At 40.1% G+C, this 15697-nt stretch overlaps 1 protein-coding gene across 2 annotated transcripts; it reads right to left on the bottom strand.

The window, feature by feature from the left end:
- Positions 1-59: 59 nt before the first annotated feature.
- slc38a5b (solute carrier family 38 member 5b) lies at positions 60-14305 on the bottom strand. Of its 2 annotated transcripts, none has more exons than XM_071523416.1 (16): positions 14181-14305; positions 9791-9892; positions 9495-9564; positions 8967-9082; positions 7692-7765; positions 7367-7459; positions 6866-6947; positions 5966-6048; positions 5635-5693; positions 4999-5115; positions 4657-4736; positions 3846-3946; positions 3572-3696; positions 2853-2997; positions 1993-2096; positions 60-1882 (listed from the first exon to the last, which is right to left on the bottom strand). In XM_071523416.1, exons 2-16 carry the CDS (start codon positions 9850-9852, stop codon positions 1778-1780), a joined length of 1416 nt encoding a protein of 471 aa, XP_071379517.1. In that variant the 5' UTR covers positions 9853-9892; positions 14181-14305; the 3' UTR covers positions 60-1777. The 2 variants fall into 2 exon arrangements, with proteins under 2 accessions (XP_071379517.1, XP_071379508.1); XM_071523407.1 differs by having other exon boundaries at positions 9791-9937; positions 14181-14304.
- Positions 14306-15697: the final 1392 nt, after the last annotated feature.

Genomic DNA, 15697 nt, shown 5'->3' with positions numbered 1-15697 from the left:
ATGTTCACGTAGCACCCAATAAAATTTGCCTTTTTTGCATTTTTTAAAATTGTTTATTTTACCTTGATTTTACAGACAGGTCAGTTAAGAATACATTATTAACAATGACATACTGGCAAAAGGCTTTTTGAGCAGAAAAGAATAGAGATAAAAATAAGATAAAAAGAAAGACAGACAGGCAGCATGAAATAAATGAATTTCTGGTCCCTGTCCACTCCGTTTGGATGATAGAAGTAGCCAGTTATTAAAGCTGCTGCTGGTACTTTCAGGTCTTCCACCCAACTGGTGAAAAACTAATCCACGTCAGTATTATAAGTTGTAATTTGTAAAGAAAGGAAAAGAAGAGCGATTAAAGCAATACCTTGGCAATACTGACAACCATTTCTTTATTGAAAATGGAATACACTGGCAATGATAATGGTATAACAGTAATGCCTTGGCACACATGCCTAAGGTGTTAGCAACCGACAAATGGACTGGGTCTCACCCTTCATAATGCTCCTCCCTTGATTCTAGTCAAGTCATTCTAGCTTTCAGCCCGTCTAAATGGGCCGTTATCTCCTAACAATCAATTTAGTGCATATTCAAGTCAAATGGCCAAATATGTTCTACTTAATATTGCCTATACTGTCTGCTATTCCATGTGTTACCTCTATCTGCCGCCATCTACCTCCATCACCAGTTGATAAAAAGACTTACATTACATAAAAAAATGAAATATTTCTCTGTTGACAGGTATCATGTATTTGGAATAAACAATGAAGATATTTCTCAGAATCTTTATTAAATAATATCCACATGTGGTGTGAAGAAAGAACACATGAATGAATTACATTATACCAAATTATTTGGTTCACAGTTGTTTAAACGTAATGTTAGGTATTGGCTGTTGGTAGCCTATGTTTTTTTTTTCCAGTTTGCCAAATACTGTCCTGCAGAATTAGAAGATGCTACTAATGTAGCAAAAAGAGACTGAACCATCAATCCAATAGTGTGTCAAAGAAAGTATAGCAATCATCATCGTGCTGCCATACAAAACAGACTCACTGCACCATTACTGGCTATAAAACATTATTATCTTGCATCAAGCAATATGATAGAATATAAATAAAATGCTCAGAAAATATCTCAATGATTTCCTTCTCATTGATGTTTTGTAATTGTTCTCAAGTGTCAATGAGAAAAGACTGCTAAATTGTCATCAATTTAAGTGAATTATCTAAACACATCTTGTTCTGCTACCAAATATGACTCGCTGGGGAGCAGGAATAACAATTAACAGAATGTGAAATGTCACGATGAGAAATGTATCATAAAGCGCATACTAAAACAATTTCTCCCCAACAAAACCTACCAATAATTGAACAATCAAATTTCTTTGCGTTGGGACAATTGCCTGCTTTGCTTGTTAATATTGCTCTTATTAAACCACATAACCAAGATTCAGCTTCCATTCTTTTTAGGCAAATCGCATTTAGTGGTTCAGGGGCTTCCATGGTCAGCATGTTCCTCGACTCCTCAGGCATAATTGAGGAACGCAACCTGTGATCAATTTCCATGGCGCACATCTTCCTGGGTGGATGGGACACCACTGGGTTCCTCTTAGACTCTCCATGGAAGAGCAGAGTGTCCTTTTGATTTGAACGGGTGTGAAAACGGTCTTACCAAAGCCCCTTGACAATGTAGTCTAGCCTTCCAGCAGTAGTTGAATCTTGTTCCCCATTCAGAGGAGTGGAGGAGGGGCACGGCGGTGGGCTGCTCTTGCTTGGGATGTGCTCTAATGGCCGCCGACGCTTCGTTTCTCCCCGCTCGTCCAGTCCAGCCCAATGAACGTCAGGCTCATGGTCATGAATATGAAGCCCAAAGCTGTGAAACAAGCAGCCTGAAAATCCAGAGAAGAAGACATGTCAAAATGGAATCACTGGGCCCACTGTAATCCAAGGTTTAACATTTATACTCCATTCCAAAATATATCTGGAGACAGTAACCTACCTGGATCTTTGGTCTTGAGTTCATTGGCTCTTGGTCCTTGGGGACGATGCGGATGTAGAACAGACCGGGGAGGATGAAGATCAGACTGGGAGCAGTGGTCGCCCCTGGAAACACAGACCCTCAATACATTAATTTATTGTGAAACATTTACCTAATAAATAGCATCCTTGTAGCTATAATGGATAAAGCTTCTTTATATCATGAGCTTATTTAATTGATCTTATTCACACAGCGGCCATTTTGAAACTCTACATTGAAGAGCAAATACAACCCAGCTGTCCTGTTGTGTAACAAGATACACATCATACAAACATTTATCATTTCACAGATTCCCCACTGAAAACATATTAGAAATGAATGAAACTCAAAAATCCAGAGGGATATAGGTTCACATTTTAATAAATTTGGCCCATTATCACTAGCTACAGAGTCTAGCCTAGGGAGCTAGCTAGTAGCTTGCTGGCTAATTTCCCTATTAAATTCAAGCAATTGTTGTGGTTGTTGTTCCCAAGATTGCTAGCCAATTTGATAGCTGTTAGGCCATCTGAAGTCCTCAGATGTGAGTGAATAAGTTAATACATAAACAAAAACATGTCTTTGCTGAACCCACAGAATGCCCACATTACCAGTTTGAAAGCAAATGCAAAGCAAGATACTAGAATCAAGTTGACTAGGACAGGATGTCTGGCTACCTTGTACTATTTTGTGGAGTCTTCTGTTGTGTTACTATATCTTTCATTCAAGTTGACTTTCAACTCCTGGACTTCATACTGCTGATGAACATTTGTCTAAACTTATTTAAGCTGCACTGTAGCATTTTCTTCAACTGTACAATTGTATGCATAGTGCGGGTTTCCCACCAATAATGCCAAAGATGTCGCGAATGTTGGGAACGAGGATGACCAGCAGATTGACGGCGAAGAGCAGACACAGGGCGATGACGATGTGACGGACCCAGTGGAAGGGCTTCTCTGGGAACAGGAGCTGGAGAAGCGCACGTCGAATCTGACAGAAACACAGCATTAGGGATACAACGACACTAATGGCATATCAGATCAATTTAAGGCTAAAATGGGGTAAGGTTTCAAAGAGCACTACAGTCCAGAATCAAGAACCATGTGTCAGAAGTCAAAGCGAGACAACTTTATCCCCTTCCTTTCTCACACATACAGGGGGAAAATACACTATACACTGAAAGTACAAAATATTAAGGACACTCACTCTTTTAATGAAGTACACCAATGTGGTGAATCCGTGTAAAAGCCATTATCCCTTATTGATTCCCCTTATTTAATCAATCACAAAGGGAGAGATGTACATAAAGAGAGGCAGATGAGTTAAAGAAGGATTTTTAACGTTTGAGACAACAGAGATGTGGATTGTGCAAAAGGGGCTCAGGAAGATGTTCCTAATATTTTATACATTCAGTGTCTCTTGTCTTATGACCTCAAACTTCTAAGACTGCCAGTATTTTTAAGTTTAGTACTAAGAAACGTAGGTATCTACAGAGTTCAGCGGCTTTCCACTGATGGAAAGTGTGTGAGATAGATGTTTGGAAGAAGGCCAGAAGTTTTCTTACAGGGAACAGGACCACCGGTACAGTCAGGGTGACGGCCACCAGCACGGCCAGCCGGACACACAGGATCAGGGTGTCCAGGGGGTCCACCTTACTGTAGGTGTGGAGGAGCTCCGCCTCAGTGTTCTCTGCACACACACACACACACACACACACACACACACACACACACACACAGACACACAGACACACAGGTACAGAACCCCGTGAGCACTCACTGTCATTAAACTGACCTAAACTTTCAATAGACTGATGCTCATTGAGATGTTGGCATTACCGTAGAAGGTCAGATAGCCAAAGATGGCTGTGAGGAGGTACATGACGAACATGCCGAGGATGGAGACGTTACCAATATTCTGCATTCTCCTCTTGGTTGGGCTTTAGGGGAAAAAGACAGCAGAACTTTTCAGGAATACAGTACATAATATGTTGAGAGGGATATAGCTATTACTATAGTTGTTAATAAAAAAAAGTCATATTTAGAAAGAAATGGAATAGAATTAAACTAAAAGACTATTCCATCTTATCTCTTTTTGTCACCGATGAGGGATAAACATTTGTCTTTTAACCTAACGAAAAAATATTAGCAAATATACTGTTGTAGGCCAATGGTGTCTGATGTCTTTGACATTTTTGATACTAGATCTGTCCATGACACATGCTGCTAACTGGCATTCAACTTAATGACTGGACTGCGTGGTACACGGCTAGAATTGTGATTTAGTATCTTCAAAGCTAAAGTCCTATTTCATGTGGTATTTTCATCTGTTAAATACATTTCTGAGCTTGCTATTTTTGCTAAATGAACAATTCAGACAAAGAGCCATCTGAGTCTTTTAGGTTTTCAGTTAAATGATGTTCTCAAATCTCAAATTGTGAAATCTGAAGACTGTAAGTTGGAGACTTGTGTACATATGGGTGTTATGGAATATCCACACTACACGTTGACTTCACAATTGCAGTTACATTATTGAAACATTTTCTGAATGAACTTGCGTGTATTTTTCACCTGAAATGTTCCCTGATGTTGTTATGTGCTGTGGCGTTGCATGAATAGAATAGACCGAGGACATTTCTCAGCGTCTTACTTGTGCAGCTCGGTGTAGATGGGAAGCACTTCCGGGTGACACACGAAAGCAAATGCCAAGATGGGGATGGTGTACGCCGTCTGAAAACCAAGCGACAGGGAAACTAAACTCGGCTGCTGCGCACGTGGGGTCAAGTCATGCTACACATGAACTCTTCACTTCACATGGCCAACCGGGTGCCCCGTGTAACATGATGACCCGACCGCAAATAGCTTCTGACCATATGGGGTCAGAGCACACTTCAATCCTTTGACCAGGGAGGACGATAAAGAAACAATTCAAATTTAAATCTTGTTTCTTTTGCGTGGCTGTGCCTTGGAGCCCTGAGAGCTAATCTCTGACCTCTTGGTTGATGGTGAACAATTTGGCCTGGCACGTGCCCTCTGGGATGGTGGAGTTCACAGAGTAGTTGCCGAACGCCTCCAGGGGGCAAGCGATGTTGAATCTCTTGTAGATGACCTTTACGTGAATGACAGAAGGATAGAGGTTGAGGGAGTGTGACAGGAGTTGAGGAAGTGGTGAAACAGATGCCAGAGGAACCAGAACAATATAGAGCAACTGACGATTGTAACTTATCTCTGGCTAACTGCTGAAGTCCTATTTTAAGCATTTTAAAGGGACAGTTCGCCCCAAAATGAAAATTCGGGGGTGAGTTGATAATGGCAGAATTTTCATTTTGGAGTGAGCTGTTCCTTTCAGCAACATTCTGATATTGTAATGGGAAATTCAAATACTGCATTATAATAAACGGAAGCATATATGTTTAAGTTTTTATCTAAAACTACATACATATGAAAAATAATATTGCATTACATTATAGGGATGGGACAATATGCTTATCTCACAATATGATCACTTTATTAGCCAGTTATGTTGAATAAGTTTCATGAACTTTGAACCTTTGCAATACATGGGCATTGATGACAAAAGAAGTATTCTTTTCTTTCCTTTTCTTCCTTTACTGTGGGTCAGACTCACCGCAGAGAGGAAGAAGACCATGCAGGTGAGGGAGAAGCCACTGGTGTAACCAAGATAACCTGTTTATATTTGTAAATAAAATAAAAAAAACACTTTGAAATTATGGGTTATTGTGTGAGAAAAATTGTATCCACTTTGAATTCAGGTTGCACCACTACAAGATGTGGAAAAAGTCACAGGAGTTGAATACTTTATTAAGGTCCTTTAGAAAATAATTAACTGTCTCCTGCATTGGCCAAGACATTGTAAAATAACTGTCCAAAGCTTTAGTTTCAGGAGTTGGTGATTTTGAAAGCAGAGAGGTTGAAAGGAAGTGAGGTCAGTGACATACCAAGGTGTTTCATCAAGGCCAGGGGGAGGATGATGCAGACACTGACAATGATGATGAGGTAGTTTCCATTCATGAACCAATCCCTAGATGCAAAACATCAGACATTAAACACACACACACACACACACGCACACACAAACATTTTTAAAAGACTGGTTTAAAGCAGAGTGGGTCTGAACTTGGAACCCAAAGGTGGATTGTGGAAAGATAAAAATGCATACCTAAATAATTATGAAGAGGTCGGCAGTGAAAGTTTTTGGCTTTTGGTTTGTTGCCAAAATTCCTGGAACATAAAGTTCACCGAATCCGAAGTAGTGGTTAGATCAAAATCATGGTCGGTTTGGTTTGTAAAATTTGATTTGCCATTTTGATCTAAGAGGCAGGTTGTCAAAAATGAATACTGATTCTGAATAGAATTCCTCTTGGTTTCATGCGATATTCACATGGTTCTTTGGTCTGACAGTGTTGAACTAGGTGAAACACAACAGCCATAAAACTTCAGCTAAGCAAAGAACAACAACACAGCAATGATGTTGATGTTGGTGTTGGTGTAGCAATATCAGGAGGCTATATTACGTTTGGGTAACACTTTACTTAGTACATCACTAAGGTATTGTAAGGACAAGTTTAATGAAACCTTAATACAGTATAAGTCTGGTTATTAACATAAATAATAGCTTGTAATGACCTATGTATGTCAATAAGCAGACTAAATGACATCCATGTTGGGGCAGCTTCAAATTTGCTTCATGAAGGCATAACATGTTCAGAGAGTTTCTTATCAAGGATTAAAAGATAGTAAAAAAAAACGTTATATTCCCTCCATTTGGGAAAAATTTGTATCATTCAATTGAATACATTTTGTTGTAGACTGATCTCAAAGCTGTTACCAGTACTCACTCAGAGCTTGTAGTCTGGCCAAGAAAGGCTTGGATGACCAGCGGTAACTCATATTTCACAATGAAAAGGTAACTGGACATGGCTGGGGAGGAGGAAGAGATATATGGCCTCAGGAAAGAAAAATACAGTGAGCAACTTCAGCAAAACACTGATGTTTTGTACTCATGACTTTGGATGTGGAATCATGCAGTGACTGCAACATTAACATGCAGACTGTCACCTTTACTTTGATCTTGAATTTTAATTACAGCCATTGTTGTATATGGTCCCATATTTCATTTTTTTCACAATGCAATGACTTCTAACAGTCTGCAACCCATACACAACACCAGGTTTATAGTGTATGGTGTGAACATGAGAGTGGAATATGTTTTATCCAATACGCCACTTGAAAATACTGCATTTCAAGTGCTACAGCATTGGTACTGTATTTCAACCCTGGAGTGTGTTTACACCAAGCTACATCAAGCAATATATCATATTCAAATAAGGGGGTCTTACCACCAATGTTATGCAGAGTTATAATGACGGCCGCTAGTATCTTCCCTGGATGTCCAAAAGCACGCAGCCCCAGCTGCTCATAGGCACGAATACCTGGACAGACCAATAAGAAAGAACAATGTTAGCAAATTGGCATCAGACATTCAGACTCTGACGCAAGAGGAATAGCTGAATGAGCATTAGGTATGAGTTTTGGACTCATACGATATCCAAGTTGTCGGGTATATGTGTCTGTCTGTTGTCCATTTCACATCAATATGCCAACCTACTTTACTGTATATGCCTGGATTTCCTAAGGATTACTGGCTTGTTACAGAAGCCTTACCCACAACTCCTGCGCTGCGCAGCAGTAGGTGGACAGAGTAACAGGACAGGCAGGCGATGCATGTCAGCAGGATCCTAGAAAACACAGACACCGTCATTTTTGACACATCAATGTAATAATTGCATTTATATGAATATGTTCTTTTGCAACTATAGCTGGTATATCACCGTAAAACACTTTCTGATTCTGGTCACCTTCTCTTGAAAACCATACTTGAAAATGAGATTAAATTTTTTTCCTCCTCAAATATCAAAATCACTTTCATTTGCTTTTCTGCATAAGGTTGCCCTTTTTCCCTCATGATGTTATCCTTTGGTGTCAATTATGATGTTTGACAGTTACTGACAATATTTCAACTGGAATTCAAATACTTTATGCTCTCTATTCATTCTATTCTTTAATTCTGACACTTCTTTTAAGTCAATATAAGTGATTTGAGAGACTGTCCTTCAACTGGAGGACTTGGATTCAAGCTTGTATCATCAAGCTCTTGCCTGCTGAAATGTCTACCAGCTCATGGAGCAGTAGAGGATCACACCATAATGCAGCCAAGTAAACTGCTGGAGCCTCAAAAGCACTTTCCTTGAACAGAATGTATTAATATTGTGTGTTTGATAGGTGTAGGCATTCATAAATGTCACCTCCCACACATGTTTATGAAGTTACATAAAGACACAAGACTGCCACTGCCATATTACATTTGACATGTTTTTTCTCCCAACTCAGTAATCATAACTTAGGGCTGTGCTAGCACACCAACAGTACCTTAAATAGATGAGGCCATGTTTCAGTGTCCAGCATTTGGCACCACAGTATATTTACTTCTCCAAATTCAATATGGGATGAAACCCAGGTGCTAGGGTTCACACCAGTGTGGCAACACATGACACCACCAGACAACTTCTTTTATTTTGTTTTAAACTTATGTGGAAAGTTCACACACATTTCAAAATGATATCTTTTTTAAAGCAACTTAGTGGTCTACCATGTCGACAAAGTTAATGTGTACCATAAGGGGATATAAACAATATTTTGACCAAAAAACCAAACAAATATTCCCTGCCAAGTTTTTCTGGCCAAGTCTTGTGTAATATTTACCTTGATGGCAGTGAATGTACTCATTTGTCTACTGTCCTTTCAGGGAACCACTGTGGTACAGAGCACGTGTGTGAGTGAGTGAGTGAGTGTGTGTGTGTGTGTCTTCCTGTCTGTCTGTATCATATGTTTGCTTGGCGGCCTGTACACGTGTGTGTGTACTAGCTGAGTGATACTCACAGAAAGAGGATGATGCCGGTGTTTGACATGGCGTAGGACAGACCCAGGATGCCGCTGCCCATGATGGCGTTGCTCAGGTTAAAGACGGACATCCCGAAGGAGGTTTTACCCTCAAACTGGCAACGACACAAAATTGGAACATCGACTTTAAAGACACAATAAAAGTGATTTAGTGATTTTACAGTTATATTGTAAATCAGTTGAGGTCAAACTTAAGCTATTCACATACTGTTGGATATACTGTAAACTAGTGATGAATTTCACACTTTCCACCAGCAGTGTACAAAAGATTTCTCACACATGGGCTTACATTCTCAGACAATTGCACACCTGTAGCACATATGGCTGCTATTTAATCAATTTCTGACATTTTAAACTGTGGACCATTGCTATAGCGCCACGCATTTTCATTCATGGGAAGGCAGTTTTAGTCAGAAAGACAGAAAGAAAGACAAAAAGAAAGATATAAGTCCATCGCATCCAGTCAGGTTTTATGTATAAACGTTAAGCTCAACTTCACATACTCACATCTGTGAACTGTGGGCTCTTTGTCCCGTCACTCTTGTGTGGTAGGAACTTTTCTGCCTCTGGCGGGACTCTGCAATATCCATTACAAATAAAAAAGGACACACTGTAGTTCTACAATTTCTGAAAACAATTCCACGCTGAGTAAATCAAACCTAAAATAACACTGGCATCTCATAAGAGTTATCTTGATATATTGAGTCAATTTCAGCATTCCATTAGAAATGTTATAAAATGTAAATCACACTTGATTTTGCATAAATTCATACAACCAGCAAGGAAACAAATAGGAAACATACCCTCCTTCCAAAGGGGCAAAGTCATGGTGGTGGTTACCATTTGACGCTTTCTGCAGCTCCATACTTGTAACAGGTAGGGTGGCTGATACTTATTTCTTCACACTGAGGGAAATAGTAAAAGGATCAAAGGGTGTGGAGAGGTGAAATCTGAAAAAGAAGAAACAAAAAGAGTAAAGGAGCTTAATAAATCTTTGTTGTTTTTTTTTTTTCAAAACTCGTGATGAAGCTATTTCCAAAGTCTGCATTAAGAGCTGTCAAGCCAGTTTATATGGCTATGCTGGCCATATGTCTGCATCCCAGGGACAGAAACAGAAACATACACCCACCCACACACACACACACAGACACACATGTGCACACACACAGATCTCTTTACACATGCCATTGAGTTTAACATTCAAGACAAAGTTTCCCTCTATCCTTGGGCGTCTTTAAATACAAGCAATATGTAAATCATTGCTGTCATCCACACATTAGAAGAATATATAATAAAACTAACTAAATGTTCAGGCAAGTAACTGTTTCTGTCCATTTCACCTGATCAGCACTCTCTATATCGTCATCCATCTATAAGATGTCAGATATTGAGGGTATTGACCTCACTCGCTACTGGTTAACAGTGAAAATGCCAACGCTATGCCCAGTGATTGGAAAATTCTGCCTTGACGTAAACAAGGAGAAACAGAGACAAGCAAGTGTTGGCTGAGCAAACAGGACTATCTGTGACTTACATAACTCTTTTTTTTTTGATACATCTGAGCGGTTTCATCCAACAGATTTTACAAACACCGCCAGAATCCCAAACTTCTCTCCATGTCAATCTGGCTCAACAGTTACATTTTGGGATTGTTGTATAGGTCTTTCTGCTTTATTAGATAGCATACAGTGCAGAGATAAGAAAGATGAAGAGAGAAAGTGAATTATACACAGTTCAGCAGCTGTATTCAGCCCCGTGTCACCAGTACAAAGTACACACCTCAACCAAGGACGCCCTTACTCCTGCTTTTTTTTTTGGGTCCAAATGCACCAGTGGAAACAACCGTAAAACAACAAGCATCTCAGCATTAATCCATAGAAGGCGTCAGCTCAGTATGACATTCTCTATCCACTCAGTTCTGGTAATCATCTTACAAAGTTTCAAAAGTGTGTGTTTAAAACATGCGTTGATGGCCTAAGCTCTGTTTTTTAAGTACTTTATGAAATAAAAATGACCGCAATACTTCAAAGCACGAACTGCTTGACCCTCCCGGTAGTTTTAATGCTGCCAGCAGCGTAATATATTGGAATTTTCTTTTTCGCATCGGTGGGCCAAAATATTTCCCCGAACCCCTGGAGAAGGCAACGTGGCTGAAACAGCTCACTGCCTGGAGCGGAGCCAAGGCCCAGTGGCCCAGCGGCTCCCTAACAGTTGCTGGATATCTCGTTCCTGTCGGCCTCAGTGCTGACGGTGGGGCCGATAACGGTTGAGGACGACCCGACACACACACACACGCACACACACACCTCCCCCCCCAACACAAACATGACTGGGCTGTTTCCTCAGACATTGACATTTTGTCCCGTCATTGTCATATGGACATACAGGGACATTTACATTTTCACATTCTCATGCACTTGTACATAACCATTGTACATATATTTGTGTGATGCCTTATTTGTGTTAAACACACTGATGTTTACATGCCCATCTTGCACACTGAGTTTGGGTTTATCCCAATATTGTCCCAGTCTCAGTCTGGACTTTAAACAATTCATTTAGGGTTTTTGTCTGTTTGCTTGGGAGCTTGAGTTATGATGTTGTAAATTAACTACATCGTGAGCTGCAATCGGCCGGTTCGGGGGCAACAGATCAGGCTTTGTCCTTCCATCAGTTTGCTCATCTGTCTCTCAAACGTGATTTCTCAGACTCCACTAGTCTGGTTTTGCTGAAAGTTTGACAGATGATGCATCTTTGCACTGTGTTGCTGTGTTTGAAAAATGCACTGATCTAATTTGAAAGGCTGTAACTGATTCACCAGTGATTCAATTTTGACAAATCCTGGAGGGATGATGCATGTTGGTCCGATTGGCCCAAGTGCATTATTTGTGTGGGACGACATGTTTACTTGTTAACCACTGGGTGCAACACTGCTAATGCAAATTACAATCCGCACACATGAGTGTAAGTGCATTATGTCCTTTAAATCCAGAGATCAATTTCAGACCATTTGATAGCTCTTTTAAAATCTCTGTGTATTGTCATCCAACTTCGGCACGTGTCTGTTGTTGCCGCTGACTGATTAAAGCTTATCATTGGTCCATTTGCCACCATGTCATTGGCTTTTCTCAGCACACAGAGCAGGGAGGGCGGACTGGGGAACTTGGGAGTCTTTCAGTTCAACATGCTCATCTATTTTTTTTCCATATCCAGACTTTCACTCAACAGTCCCTATTGGCTTCTGCATGAGTAGGTGTCTCTGTTTTTGTTTGCCCCACCCATCTGCTGTTTCTCTCTTTCTCTCTCTCTACCTTTTCAAAATACAGTAGTTGTTTATTTATTTCTCCCCTCTGAATGAATCCCTACTGCGGTTTGGTGAAATCTTTACACCAAAACTTACAGAGCCTCTTACTAAACTTTTATAACAGACCGAGGTCAAATACTATTAATAAATGGTTGTTCAAACCTACTTGGCATATTAGGTGGATGGATTTTTCCACAAAAGACAATATTCTACTTTAAATACCAGATAATAAATGCTAAAAAAAATAAAATAAACAATGACAGGAGAGCATTTGAAAGTCAGTTTTCTGTAACTGGCAACTTACAGTTACACTATCTGAATTGAACTGATGCAGGCAAACCCACCCATCTTTTACACCAATCAGCTTGAAGAGTTATTAGCAAATACTGTTTGACCAAGGTCTCATTTCTAACTCTAACCAAAAGCTTCTATTTATGATAGAGCCTTTTATGTATGCAAGCCTAAGCTTTCACTGGAGCCTTGGGAATCAAATGTCTGGGCATCATATATGAGGTAGAGCTGAACCATAAAGATCCACCAAGGACCAGAATGGAAATTATTTTTTTTATTATTAACTGTCAAATTAACCAAACTAAACTAAAAGTCACAAACCAGGGCAAAAACTGAGTATACATCCTTTCATTCTTTTTTTTTTTTACAGTGTTCCTGTACTATGCTGGGAGTAGAGTGCTTTTCCAGGCACTGCTGGTTGTAACCCAGTATGTCCAGCTAGGAAATCCGCTGCCAGAGCAGGATGCCCTGGTGTAAAACACATTGTTTGAATCACAGGTTTATGTGTGTTTTGACTCTCCAGTCCACAACAGCTCAAAAGTCCGACTAGACTACTCAGATTCCATTACTGGCTGAACAAACTTCCCGTAGAAAATCCCTGCAAATTTATGGACCCATAATACATGCCAAATATTCAATTGAGACAGGTTTTATTTATGGGGAAGAGAGTCGACTCGATCGTTTTGCTGAGAGGGGGAAGAAGGAACACATACAGAATGCGCTCGAAGGAAAAAGTGATCATAAGGCCCTTTTCTGAGTAACAGCCCCTGGCTTTTTTTTTTTCAAGCAGGGGGACGTATAGAGTTACAGCTTATGTAATACTGTCACTTTTTTTTTTGTTTGGCTGAGTTGTTTTTAAGGTTGTAATGCTGTACCTCATTATTTTGGGATCTACTATATAATGAAGATCTACGAAGTTTCAGGTTTACCTCAACATAAGCCTAAAATTATCTTTTTTTCCATATTTTATCTTTTTGGTTTTTCCATATGTTGTGCACTGACTCTTCGTTGCGCTAGTTTAGGAAAACATCAGGATAAGAGAACGTTAAAGATTGCATGCACATGAACAATTTACATAGAGAGCAATTATCAGATATTTTACACCATTTTTGCACATGCCAGCAACACATCTAAACATGTAGCTGGAAACACTTAATCTGCCGATAGTGGCGTTTGAGTTGTGATGTTGAGGAGCTACCATGATCTCAAGCTCATCTGAGCATTAAAATGATCATCTTCAAACTACCAAATTGCAACTTGCTCTAAATGACAGAAACCCCTTACTGGAAAAATAAAAGGTTTTCCTAGAGATCAGAATTGACCCTCAGAAACTGGTGAAACATTTGGAAAAGATCTGGAAAAAAAGGTCTCCAAAACCTGTAACCTACCACTACACTAATGACTGTGGTCAGTTCTAAAAAATAAGATCAAGGTTGGATCTTTTGAGCAGGCATTGGCAGGTAGTTCAGATGGTGCCTATAACAAAGCTCTGGTCTTCTCCCTTGGTATTTGACTCTTCCTAACAAGACCTCCTCCAGTAGGCAAACCACGTGGCAAGACAGTAACCGCAGCTCAACCAAAGGAATGGATTCACCTACCTCCAAGACCAGGCGCAGTAGACTCTCTGCAGAGGGAAATTGTCCTGTAATGAAAGGTGTTGCGGGCCCAGGGTGGTGTTGAAGCTGGCCTGTGTTTGGAGCCAAGCAGAGAGGACAGAGTGTCTAATCAAGCAAAAGGGAGAGGGTTAGGGAGGGGAGCACATGTGGGAGAAGGCAGTAAAGAGGCAGGGCTACTCAAAATGATGGTCTCAAGTTTCTGGTGATGTCACATAAATAGTCACTCCTCTTTCTTTCAAAAAAAAAAAAGGAAAACAGACGTTACTATGACTTTCTCACAACTTTCTGCTGATGGATTGCTCTGTGGGGAATTCACTGCTGCCTTATGGCCCACTTAAACACACTGGGCCTATTGAATTGTTTCCATGTTCAGACTGTCTTCTCAGTCGCAGTAACAGTGGAAATAAATATGGCGAGGTGATTAACCCAAGGTTGCATAAGAACCTGGCCCAGTGGTATGACTGACAACAGGCCCCCCATTGGAAACAAAGTGGAAAAGTACCACGGGAAGGTAAATATATAAGCTGTATACCCTGAACTGGCCGGAGCGGTCTAAATGTTGCAGCTGAGCTAAGCTGTTGAAACAACAGATGGTGTAGGATGAGGGCATTCCCATGGCTATTTTGGTGTATGGTTTCTATACAGGGGACATTTCTATCAGCAGTCTTCCATGCTTTGCTGTGGGCGCACATGTGTGTGCGTGGAGAGAGAGAGAAAGAGAAATTTTCATTAAATCCATTATTGCATTGTCTATTATGTAGCCCACATTTCATGGTTCCTCATGAATCAAAACCAACCAAAGAGAATGGACAAAAGACTAAAGCCGATCTGCATAAAGCGTCACATGTTCAAGCAAACAGCTGTTAAACTCAAAAGAGTTCGCCGCCAATTTGGACCAAATTATTTTTGCAGGCACAGAATATAAGAAAACACATTTCACTCAGATTTTAGGCTACACCCTACTGTGGATAAAGCTATGACACGTGAACTCTAACATGAGTTATACTGTATTATTTCAGGTAATACAATATTATTTCAGGCTATAAGCATATGACATGATATCCTCAGTGTACTTACACCAAAAACAAATATTCATGACATGAGTATGCATTATTATTATCATAACATTGTTGATTTACACAATGTACAAGATGCATTTTACATTGTACAAGTATAGCAGGGAGGCTGTGAGGACATTATGGTGTCATGTACGTCCCTAACCTGCTGTACACAAATATAGCCTACATTTTATAATTAGGGCCTATGATTCAGTATAGCTACCTTGAGTCTGCAAGGATCTAAGATGGCTCACAGGCAGATTAACACAGCAACATGCCTATGAATACTACCTTTTAATAGCTTTATTTGAATATCACTTGTCAATCAAGACAAACAAAAGACACAGTGAAATACGGACACTGTTGGTAAGGAATGGTAGTGTGGGGGTTACCAACAAACAAACAGTGAAGCAATAGTGGAAAGAGAAACATCATTATGAC

Source organism: Centroberyx affinis, unplaced genomic scaffold (assembly GCF_046629955.1).
Source record: "Centroberyx affinis isolate AG114_WGS23_722 - 3 ecotype Tasmania unplaced genomic scaffold, CSIRO-AGI_Caff_v1 ptg000101l_1, whole genome shotgun sequence".
Classification (NCBI taxonomy): Eukaryota; Metazoa; Chordata; class Actinopteri; order Beryciformes; family Berycidae; genus Centroberyx; species Centroberyx affinis.
Note: the sequence above shows the minus strand (reverse complement) of the source record. Positions and strands in the feature narration are given on the sequence as shown.

Bases quoted from the DNA above. Each gene is read 5' to 3' on its own strand.
- slc38a5b (XM_071523416.1), bottom strand. From the start codon at position 9,852: ATGGAGCTGCAGAAAGCGTCAAATGGTAACCACCACCATGACTTTGCC. The intron at 6,049-6,865 runs GTGAGTACTGGT...TTTTGCATCTAG, and splicing joins GGCCAGACTACAAGCTCTGA to GGATTGGTTCATGAATGGAA. The intron at 4,737-4,998 runs GTCAGAGATTAG...CTTGGTTTTCAG, and splicing joins TGTTCACCATCAACCAAGAG to ACGGCGTACACCATCCCCAT.